At 35.0% G+C, this 10,544-nt stretch overlaps 1 protein-coding gene across 2 annotated transcripts; it reads left to right on the forward strand.

Moving 5' to 3' along the window:
- The first annotated feature begins 1,965 nt into the window (after nucleotides 1–1,965).
- On the forward strand, nucleotides 1,966–8,110 carry LOC121397747 (protein RD3-like). Of its 2 annotated transcripts, XM_041575123.1 has the most exons (5): nucleotides 1,966–2,038; nucleotides 2,501–2,546; nucleotides 4,571–4,675; nucleotides 5,196–5,404; nucleotides 7,678–8,110. In XM_041575123.1, exons 2-5 carry the CDS (start codon nucleotides 2,544–2,546, stop codon nucleotides 7,970–7,972), a joined length of 612 nt encoding a protein of 203 aa, XP_041431057.1. In that variant the 5' UTR covers nucleotides 1,966–2,038; nucleotides 2,501–2,543; the 3' UTR covers nucleotides 7,973–8,110. The 2 variants fall into 2 exon arrangements, with proteins under 2 accessions (XP_041431057.1, XP_041431058.1); XM_041575124.1 differs by lacking the exons at nucleotides 1,966–2,038; nucleotides 2,501–2,546 and adding an exon at nucleotides 2,257–2,437.
- The last annotated feature ends 2,434 nt before the right edge of the window (nucleotides 8,111–10,544 follow it).

The following is a 10,544-nucleotide window of genomic DNA, read 5'->3' on the forward strand; positions in this document are numbered from 1 at the left end:
GGCTTGTGCGAACCAGTCAAAAGTAAAATATCCCTAATATCCCTAATCTTTTTTTAATTCAATACGATGTGCTTGAAAGTTTGTGAATCCTTTCGAATTTATAATACGAATTATGCATCCGGTATTTTCATTATATATTTAACTGCATAAACATAACCCAAAAGATTATGGGACAGATTTATCAAGGGTCGAATTGAAAATTCTAATTTTTAAATTTGAATTTTGAGTTTATTTTACGGGCTGATTCGAATTTTGAGCTATTTTTTGTTTACTTCGACTAGGGAATAGTCCAAATTCGATTCAAATTTGAAAAAAAAAATCGAAAATTCGAATATCGTATCATGTACGATAAAAATTCCACTTCGACTATTCGCCATCTAAAACCTACTGAAATGCTGTTTTAGCCTATGGGGGAGCTCCTAGAACCCATTTGGAGTCAATTGGTGGACTTTGAAAAATCGAAGGTTTTTTGGGATAAACTTCGGTTTGAATTCGATCAAATGCGCATTTATTTTGATTCGTACGATTCGAATTCAGACCTATTAGATCGAAAACTGACCTATTTGGTCGAATAGTTCAGTTTTCGATCGAATAGGTCCATATTCGGCCGAATTCGAATCGAAGGAATAGCACATTCGATCAAATTCAATTCAAAGTTTTTCCCAAAAAGTCTACTAATTGACTCCAAATAGATTCTAGGATGTCCCCCATAGGCTAAAACAGCAATTCGGCAGGTTTTAGATGGCGAATGGTCGAAGTCAAATTTTTAAAGAGACAGTACATGATAAATTTTGATATTCGAATTTTTGACAAATTCGAATCTAATTTGTACTATTCCCTAGTCAAAGTACACAAAAGCAGCTCGAAGTTCGGATTTTTTTCCTTCGAAAATTCACCTGCCCTTTAGGGACAGATTTATCAAGGGTTGAATGCCGAGTTGATGGGAGTTATTTTAAACTCCCATCAACTCGAAATTTGAATAAAAAAAGCCCAACCGTAATTTATTTAAAAAATCTAATATTTAAACTGTAGATGAATAGGCTTTATTCAAATCGTTTGATTGAATTTTGAACGTCTTCGATCGAATTCAAATCGAAGGATTTGCCCCAAAAAAACTTAGATTTTTTTCAAAGTCCACCAAATGACTCCAAATTAGTTCTATGAGGTCCCCTATAGGCTAAAACAGCAATTCGGCAGGTTTTAGACGGCAAATGGTCGAAGATTTATAGAGACAGTACTTGATAAATTTCGATATTTGAATAGTCATATTTTTTTCATATACAAATCGAATTTGGGACTTTTCGAAGACTTTAGTCGAAGTACACAAAGGGGCCCATTTACTTAGCTCGAGTGAAGGAATAGAAGAAAAAAAACTTCGAATTTCGAATGTTTTTTTTGGCTACTTCGGCCATCGAATGGGCTACTTCGACTACGACTTGGACTTCGAATCGAACGATTCGAACTAAAAATCGTTCAACTATTCGACCATTCGATAGTCGAAGTACTGTCTCTTTAAAAAAAAACTTCGACCTCCTAATTCGCCACCTAAAACCTACCGAAGTCAATGTTAGCCTATGGGGAAGGTCCCCATAGGCTTTCTAAGCTTTTTTGGGTCGAAGAAAAAGCGTTCGATCGATGGATTAAAATCCTTCGAATTGAACGTTGCGGTAAATCCTTCGACTTCGATATTCGAAATCAAAGGATTTCCATTCGGCAGTCGAATATCGAGGGTTAATTAACCCTCGATATTCGACCATAAATAAATTTGCCCCTAAAATTAGCTGGAAATTTTAATTTTAAAATTCAATTTTTCAATTCGATCCTTGATAAATGTGCCCCTTAACATCTAATCGACGATTATATCGTCAGGAAAAAAAAATGTATTAAGCAGAAGATTAACCGAAAGCTGCAGATTAAGCTTCATCCATTAATACATACAGCTGTGTAATATTTATTTTCCAATCACTAGAGCCAAAATTATTCTCCTGTAACAGTTCACTGGATTTAGACAACTGCAAATCATTTGGAAATAGTCGTGGTAAGAAGCCAAGCTTTCAATATTCCTTAAAATTTGTGTCATTTTTGTACCATATACAATGCAATGTGAAAACCTTCCCGCTGATGATTATTTATCTTGACATCTGAATTTTTTCCATTGTATAATATTTCCTTTAATAACTGCCCTGAATGTCATTTTTTATGTTGTACTGCAACTAGGGCACATTAACAGAACCTCTGTTTGCCAACAATTCAGTATCTCAGGCTAAAAAAGGCAAAAACATATCTGAGAATATATCTAGCTGCAAAACCAGTAGTGATCTGAGTACAAAATAAAAGGGAAGAGCTTTCCCCCCTTGCCTGGGGTTCAGACTAATAAAAAGAGACTAGATAACTGAAATGGAAAAAGAAGAAGAGAAAACAGCCTCAGTGACCTTTAGTAAGTACAATACCATCAGTGAATATGCATTTAATGTTGTTTCTTCTTACATGTAAACCTAAGCGAGAAATCAAAGACTGGAGCACTTACAAGACTTTTAAAATTAATGGTAAGATTTCTTCATTATTTCTTTGATTTTCTTACACGGTAATGGCTTTATTTGTGTTTATACTGCGCTTTTATTAATGGTTTTATTCATACTGTGTTTTTACCGATGATGAATTTTCACTTATTCACTAGAACATGTTTTTTTTTCTTTGTAATTTGAAATAGAGAACAAAAAATGTAACTGCTAAATTTAAGATGTGTGTCATTTAGCATTTGTATTAATCTGCTTAATTTAAGAATTTTTTTTTATTTATTTAATTTAAGAAATTATTTTTGACTTGAATGGACTTTATAATACAAGTATAGGACCTGCTATCCACATTGCTCGGGACCTGGGGTTTTCAGGATAACGTATCTTTCCGCAATTCTACTAGAAAATTATTTAAACATTAAGGGGCTAAGTACTGTCTGTTTAAAAAGTTAATTTCGACCATTTGCCATCTAAAACCTGCCAAATTGCTGTTTTAGCCTATGGGGGACCTCCTAGAACCTATTTGTAGTTTTTTTGGGAAAAACTTTGAATCGAATTCGTTCAAATGCACTATTCCTTCGATTCGTATGATTCGAATTCAGACGAATACAGACCTATTCGATCAAAAACTGACCTATTCGACCAAAAAAAAAACTTCGACTCAATTTCAGTTGGTCTTTTTGAATTTGAATTTCAAAGCTTTTTCAATTCCAAATTCGACCCTTGATAAATCTGCCCCTAAGGGGCAGATTTATCAAAGGTCGAAGGGAAAATTATTTTTTTTTGTGTACATCAACAAGGCAACAGTCCAAATTCAATTCGAATTTGAAAAACAATTGAAAATTCTAATTTTTAAATTTACCATCTTTTTATAAATTCGACTTCAACCATTCGCCATCTAAAACCTGCCGAATTGCTGTTTTAGCCTATGGGGGACCTCCTAGAACCTATTTGGAGTCAATTGGTGGACTTTGAAAATCTAAGGTTTTTTGGGGGGAAAACTTTGATTTGTATGATTCGAATTAGATCGAAAATGGACCTATTCGATCGAAAACGGACCTATTCGGCCAAAAAAGAACTTTGATTTAATTTCGGTTGGTGTTTTTGAATTCAAATTTTGAAGTTTCTCAAATTCGAAATTCGACCCTTCTTAAATCTGCCCCTAAATAAACCCAATAGGCTGGTTTTGCTTCCAATAAGAATTAATTATATCTGAGCTGGGATCAAGTACAAGCTACTGTTTTATTATTACATAGAAAAAGGAAATATTTAAAAAAATTGGATTATTTGGATAAAACGGAGTCTATGGGAAACAGCCATTTCGGAGCTTTCTGGGTAACAGGTTTCTGGATAACAGATCCCACGCCTGTAATCATTTTTAAAAATGCAGCTCAAATCAATTACATTACATATTTTAGCTTTGTGTCCTCGGCACATCTTACCACGATCATTCGATCATCAGCAATATTTTCAGATGCATTCCAGACTTAAGTAAATATGAAATATATATTATTAGAGAGAGAGAAAAGTAATTATTAAATTTGATGCAATCACTGTTGCAACTTGTTATATCATATGATAGTTGGCTCTTGTTTAGCCAGGAGTCGGAGCTACAGTTATCACATTTTCCAGGAAACAAATCCCAACACTACTATCCCTATTATTTATTTTCCTTATTAATAATTTTTACAATCAAGACCAATAACACCAGTTAGGTGGTAACCCTAGTACGAATTTATTTATTAATAATCTTATTTAAGTCCCAATAAGCAAATCAGGCGGCACTCTGGATGGGTTTGAGGGGATTTATTGCAACATTAGGGTAACATTCCCTTAATCATAATCTTATTTAGGTATATGTATATACTCCTATTTGTTAAAAATACATATAACATCTTATTTACATCACGTTTAAGAGATAAAAGTAATTATTACTGGAATACGATGAATAATTTCAACCTCTTTGCACATATACCCCCTGAACTCACAAGGAGGAGGCGACAAGGAGTGTTAAAATCAGCAACAAATAAAATATTTTCATTTTCATTTCGCAGAATTTTGAGCTCAAAATGTCGTTCTTTGGTTGGATGAAATGGCCAACAAAAGAGTCTGATAAAGTTGCACAATATACTGGATCAGACGGTGTAACAAAAACATTATTAAAGGGGACCCGTCACCCAAAAAAATTATTCAAAATCCTATTTTATCAGATTAGTCAAGGAAAATAAACTTTAATAACGCTATATAAATTATTTGAATCTTGTTTCCTTCAGTCTGGGATTTCAAAATTATAACAAGCAGGCAGCAGCCATTTTGTGGACATTGTTATTAAGACAAGCCTTGTATCATGTCAGAATCTTGTTTGTGCACCAGAATGGGGGACCTGATGTCCATCCCCATGCCCTGGCTACACAGTTATATGGTAAAGAGAACAGGGGGAATGTGGGGAGAGCAGTGACATGTAGGAAGTGCTGAATGGAAAGTGAAAGTAATTGTCTGCCCCGCCTCTATGCCACGGGCATAGAGGAGGGGCAGACAATATTTGATTGACTGCTGAGATTTTTAAATGAGTTTACAACAGCTATGAATGCTTAAATAAAAAATAGAAATTGGATTTCATGTTTAATTTGAAAAGGACTTTTATTATACAGATTTTTGTGTCTGGATGACAGGTCCACTTTAAGGGAACTTCAATGGCACCTAGGGGAGCGAGAAAGATTATTGAACGAGATTGAAAATGAACAGAAAATCCAAAAAACAGGAATGGATTACTACTGGCTCAGGAATGAACTTGGCATAAAAGCAAGCATCCCTGTTACAGAACAAAAGCAGCTTGAGATTATGTGCTCTCAGATTCAGCCATGTCACACGGGCACAGTACTTAGCAGGTATACTTTATTTCTCTCTTTCTCCCCCCATTGGAAAGCTGAAAAACTGAAAACAACAGCAAGTAATTCAAAATTTACAGGAATATAAAAAAATGTAATAAGCAATTCAAAATTTGTTCAGAATCGGGGTATATTTATCAAGGGTCGAATTTAGAGTTTATGGCGCGGATTTATCAAATGTCGAGGTGAATTTTTGAATTAAAAAAAATTCAAATTTCTAGCTATTTTTGGTGTACTTCAACTAGGGAATAGTCCAAATTCGATTCGAATTTCGAAAATTTGAATATCGAAATGTATTTGTACTGTCTCTTTAAAAATTCGACTTCGACCATTTGCCATCTTAAACCTGCAGAATTGCTGTTTTAGCCTATGAGGGACCTCCTAGAACCTACTTGGAGTCAATTGGTGGACTTGAAAAATCAAAGTTTTTCCTGGGGAAATCTTGGATTCGAATTCGATCAAATTAGATGCAAGGTTTTTTTACAAAAATTTATTTTAAAAAAGTCCACCAAACAACTCCAAACTGATTGTAGTAGGTCCTCCATAGGCTAAAACACCTATTTTTAGATGGTGAATAGTCTAATTCTCAAAGGGACAGTACATGATAAATTTCGAAATTCGAATTTTGTTTATTTTTTAAACTCAAATTGAATGTGGACTATTCCCTAGTCGGCTTACACTTAAATAAACTCGAACTTCAAATTTAAGAGTTCGAATTTTCAATTCGACCCTTGATAAATGTGCTCCTAAAAGTTCATGCAAAAGTGAACTAAAAAAAGCGATCTGCCCAAAGCATTTTATCTGTCGTTATTGTACACAAAAACATAAAATAACAAAACAGGGGGAAAAGTCAGTAGTAATGAAATATCGATACTCCACTAGTAAAAATTTTAAGATTTGTTCACCTTTAAATTAACTTTAAGGGGCCCATTTACTTAGTTCGAGTGAAGGAATAGAATAAAAAAAACTTTGAATTTCGAATGTTTTTTTTGGCTACTTCGACCTTCGACTACGACTTCGACTTCGAATCGAACGATTCGAACTAAAAATCGTTTGACTATTCGACCATTCAATAGTCGAAGTACTGTCTCTTTAAAATAAAACTTCGACCCCCTAGTTCGCCACCTAAAACCTACCGAAGTCAATGTTAGCCTATGGGGAAGGTCCCCATAGGCTTTCTAAGCTTTTTTTGGGTCAAAGAAAAATCGTTCGATCGCAGAATTAAAATCCTTTGACTTCGATATTCGAAGTCGAAGGATTTCCATTCGGCAGTCGAATATCAAGGGTTAATTAACCCTCGATATTCGACCATAAGTAAATTTGCCCCTTAGTATGATGTAAAGATTGATATTCTGAAACAATTTGCAATTGTTTTTTAATTTTTAATCCTTGTATTTTGAGTTATTTTGATTTTTATTCAGCAGCTCTCCAGCTTGCCGTTTCAGCAATCTGGTTGCTAGGGTTCGACTTAACCTAGCAACCATGCATTGATTTGAATAAGAGACTGGAATATGAATGGGAGAGGCCTAAATAATAATAAAAAGTCCCAAGAACAATACATTTGTAGCCTTACAGAGCATTTGTTTTTTCGATGGAGTTAGTGACCCCCTTTTGAAAGTTGGAAAGAGTCAGAAGAGCAAAGCAAATAATTGAAAAACATTAAGAAATAAAAAATGAAGGCCAATTGAAAAGTTGCTTTGATTTGGTCATTCAATAACATACTTAGGGGGTTATTTACTAAACTACAAATGCAAAAATCTGTGAAATTTGTGATTTTGTTTTTTATAAAATCTGAAATTTTAAAAAATCACAAATTTTTCAGAATTTATTAAACCCCGAGGATGGAAAAGTCAGAATAAGAAAATCCGGCATCTCAGACCTGTCGAGGTTGCATATAAGTCACTGGCTGAAGTCCCGATGATTTTTTGATGGGTGCTGGGTTTCGTGCAATACCCCAAAGTTTTCGGAGTTTTCGGAAAAAATCATGAAAATCCGATGAAAAAATCCGAAAGAATACATGAAAATCTGATTTTTTTTTTCAAAACAAATTTTCAGGGAAATGTATTAATAAATAAGCGTGAAAACCCGAGCGGATTTGTTCGTAGTTTGTAGTAGAAAATATTGAGAAAAATTCGGACTTTGATAAATAACCTCCTAAAGTCATTGTAAAGTAGAACCCCTCCCTTAAATACTACTACTCACCTGTTCATTTGTTATTTTGTTAACAATCGGAATTAAAGCAAACTACTACTTTTAAAATTGTACGTTTTCAGGTTTCGAGAGGTCCTGGCAGAAAACAATGTGCTGCCTTGGGAAATAGTTTACATATTCAAACAAGTTTTAAAGGATTTTCTGAGTTCCATGGATAAAGAAAAAGAACAGGTGAGGATCATGGATATGTGGAACTCAGACTGTTCTGTCAACTTCATGCCTGGAGAGACCCCAACTGTTTCCCACAAGGAGGAAATCCCGACAGTGTCCAGTTATGTCGACAGAAACACACAGAGCTTATTTCCCATTTTTTCTCACAGAATCTGGAACCTGCCATATTATTATCCACCCAACTAAAGACTTGTTTCCCTCAAAATAAATCGCTGTAATGTGTTATTTTTCTAAAATTCAAAAGCTCTACAAAATCTTATCTACCCAATAAGAAGAAAATCACCTAAAAGGATTTTATGTTTTGGATATAGGTAAATAGGTACAGAATAGATTTATTTTACACTAATGTAGAATTTTTTACGTACAAATTTACTACATGTGATACGTCGACTATACAAACTACATTAGATTACAGACAGGAACTTATTTTTCCTGGACACAAAACCATTAGCAGAGTAAAATAAACTACTGTTTATATGAGCCATTTCTAGATAATTTGGCTAGCCACCCAAGAGAGGCCTAATTCTATGATCTGAAGACCTATTAGGGTGCCATCTGAGGGTATATATCCACTGCAAAGGGAGCCTATCTAGAGTAACAAACAAAAAAAATACTACAGGTATGGGACCTGTTATCCAGAATGCTCGGGACCTGGGGTTTTCCAGATAATGGAGCTTTCCGTAATTTGGATCTTCACACCTTAATTTGGTGAAACACCTGCCATGCCCGGGGCCGGTAATACAAATTTAGCGGCAATGTAGTTGCCACCACTGGCCGGTAAATTTTTTTTTTGAAAAGATGGCAACCCTAATTCTAATAGAAAAATAATGTAAACATTAAATAAACCCAATAAGCTGGTTTTGAATCTAATAAGGATTCATTATGGGGCCGATTCACTAACTTCGAGTGAAGGATTCGAAGGTAAAAAACTTTGAATTTCTGGGCTACTTCGACCATTGAATGGGCTACTTCGACCTTCGACTGCGATTATCGAAGGATTCGAAGTAAAAATCGTTCGACTATTCGACCATTCGATAGTCGAAGTACTGTCTCTTTAAAAAAAACTTCGACCCCCTAGTTCGCCATCTAAAAGCTACCGAAGTCAATGTTAGCCTATGGGGAAGGTCCCCATAGGCTTGGCTAACTTTTTTTGATCGAAGGATATTCCTTCGATCATTGGATTTAAATCCTTCGAATCGAAGGATTTCATTGTTCGATCGAAGGAATTATCCTTCGATCGTTCGATCGTTCGATCGAACTATCTGCGCTAAATCCTTCGACTTCGATATTCGAAGTCGAAGGATTTTAGTTCCTAGTTGAATATCGAGGGTTAATTAACCCTCAATATTCGACCCTTAGTGAACCGGCCCCTTTGTTTTAGGGGGTTATTTACTAAACTCTGAATGTCAAAAAACCCGAAAAATTTGTGTGTTTTTTTTTATAAAATCTGAATTTTTAGTGGGAAAAAAACACAAATTTTTCAGGATTTATTATACCCCAAGGATGGAAAAAGCCAGAATCCGAAAATCCGCATCTTAGACCTGTCGAGGTTGCATATAAGTCAATGGGAGAAGTCCCAAAGATTTTTTTGATCTCCGTTGGGTTTCGTGCAATAACCTGAAGACTTCGGGGGTTTTGGGCAAAAATCAGAAAAAAACTGAGTTTTCAGGTGGAAAATCTGAAAAATTTGTACAATGTGTATTTTTCACGTTTTTTTCCCCGCAAACACAATTTTCGGAAAAGTGTATTAATAAATAAGGTGAAAAAACCCTTGCGGATTTGGTCGGAGCTTATTTTAGAAAAAATTGAGATAAATTCAGACTTTGAATTCAGACTTGGATCAAGTACAGTATCAAGGTACAGTTCTATTATTACAGAGAAAAAGGAAATAATAGTTAAAAATGTGGATTATTTGATTATAATGGAATCTATGAGAGACAGCCTTTCCATAGTTCAGAGCATTCTAGATAATGGGTTTCCTGATAACCGATCCGATACCTGCATTACAAAAACTATTTAACACTGGAATTCAAGCCAGCATCCCTTCAGTCCAAAAGTAAAGTACTCTTTTTTCACCAGGTTTTGTCGCATCAGATTAAAAAAAAAAAACATTAGTAACTATCTAGTGTAGTAACTATCTTGGTAGTAATTGCCCATCACACATTCTTAACTTTATTTTGAAAAACATGAGAGACATTAATCTATAGTTTCATTTTACCTTTTACCCTCCCCCACAATTGGTGGTGGTGTAAATGGGAGGTAGAATTGGACTAAGTAACTTCTCCTCCTCCCAAGCCTTGTTCTGAAGGACAAAGAAAGTAGGCTTAAATATCAAATGAAACTATTCTGTAGATAAATGTTTTGCAGTTTTTTTACATGTAACAATCATTTGTTAATTTTTTTCCCCTGTGCAATTATTCGAAATTAAAATAAGCATGTAGCTAACGTAGGATGGGAAAATCTGTATTTTTAACTTTTGCTTTTAAGGACTTGATGTGATTTTACTCTTCAGCCAATGTATCCCCAACAATAAAAGGGCTTAAAATTACAGTGGCAGCTTAAAAGAACTAGGGGGCAGATTCACTAACCGGCGGAAAGTCGCCAGCGACCGATTCGCACGCATCGCTACACTTCACCAGGCGAAAATTTGCTCAGGCAACGCTAATTCACTAAAATGCAGAGTTTCGTCGTGGGCTGGTGACTTTTTTCCAGCATTACTTCCACAATGCAAGCAATTCAAAGTGAAGATGCGCTAGTG

Source organism: Xenopus laevis, chromosome 8S (genome assembly GCF_017654675.1).
Source record: "Xenopus laevis strain J_2021 chromosome 8S, Xenopus_laevis_v10.1, whole genome shotgun sequence".
Taxonomy (NCBI): domain Eukaryota; kingdom Metazoa; phylum Chordata; class Amphibia; order Anura; family Pipidae; genus Xenopus; species Xenopus laevis.

Coding starts and splice junctions, on each gene's coding strand:
- LOC121397747 (XM_041575123.1), top strand. Junction 4,676..5,195: donor ACGGTGTAACAAAAACATTA/TTAAAGGGGACC, acceptor GACAGGTCCACT/TTAAGGGAACTTCAATGGCA. Junction 5,405..7,677: donor ACGGGCACAGTACTTAGCAG/GTATACTTTATT, acceptor GTACGTTTTCAG/GTTTCGAGAGGTCCTGGCAG.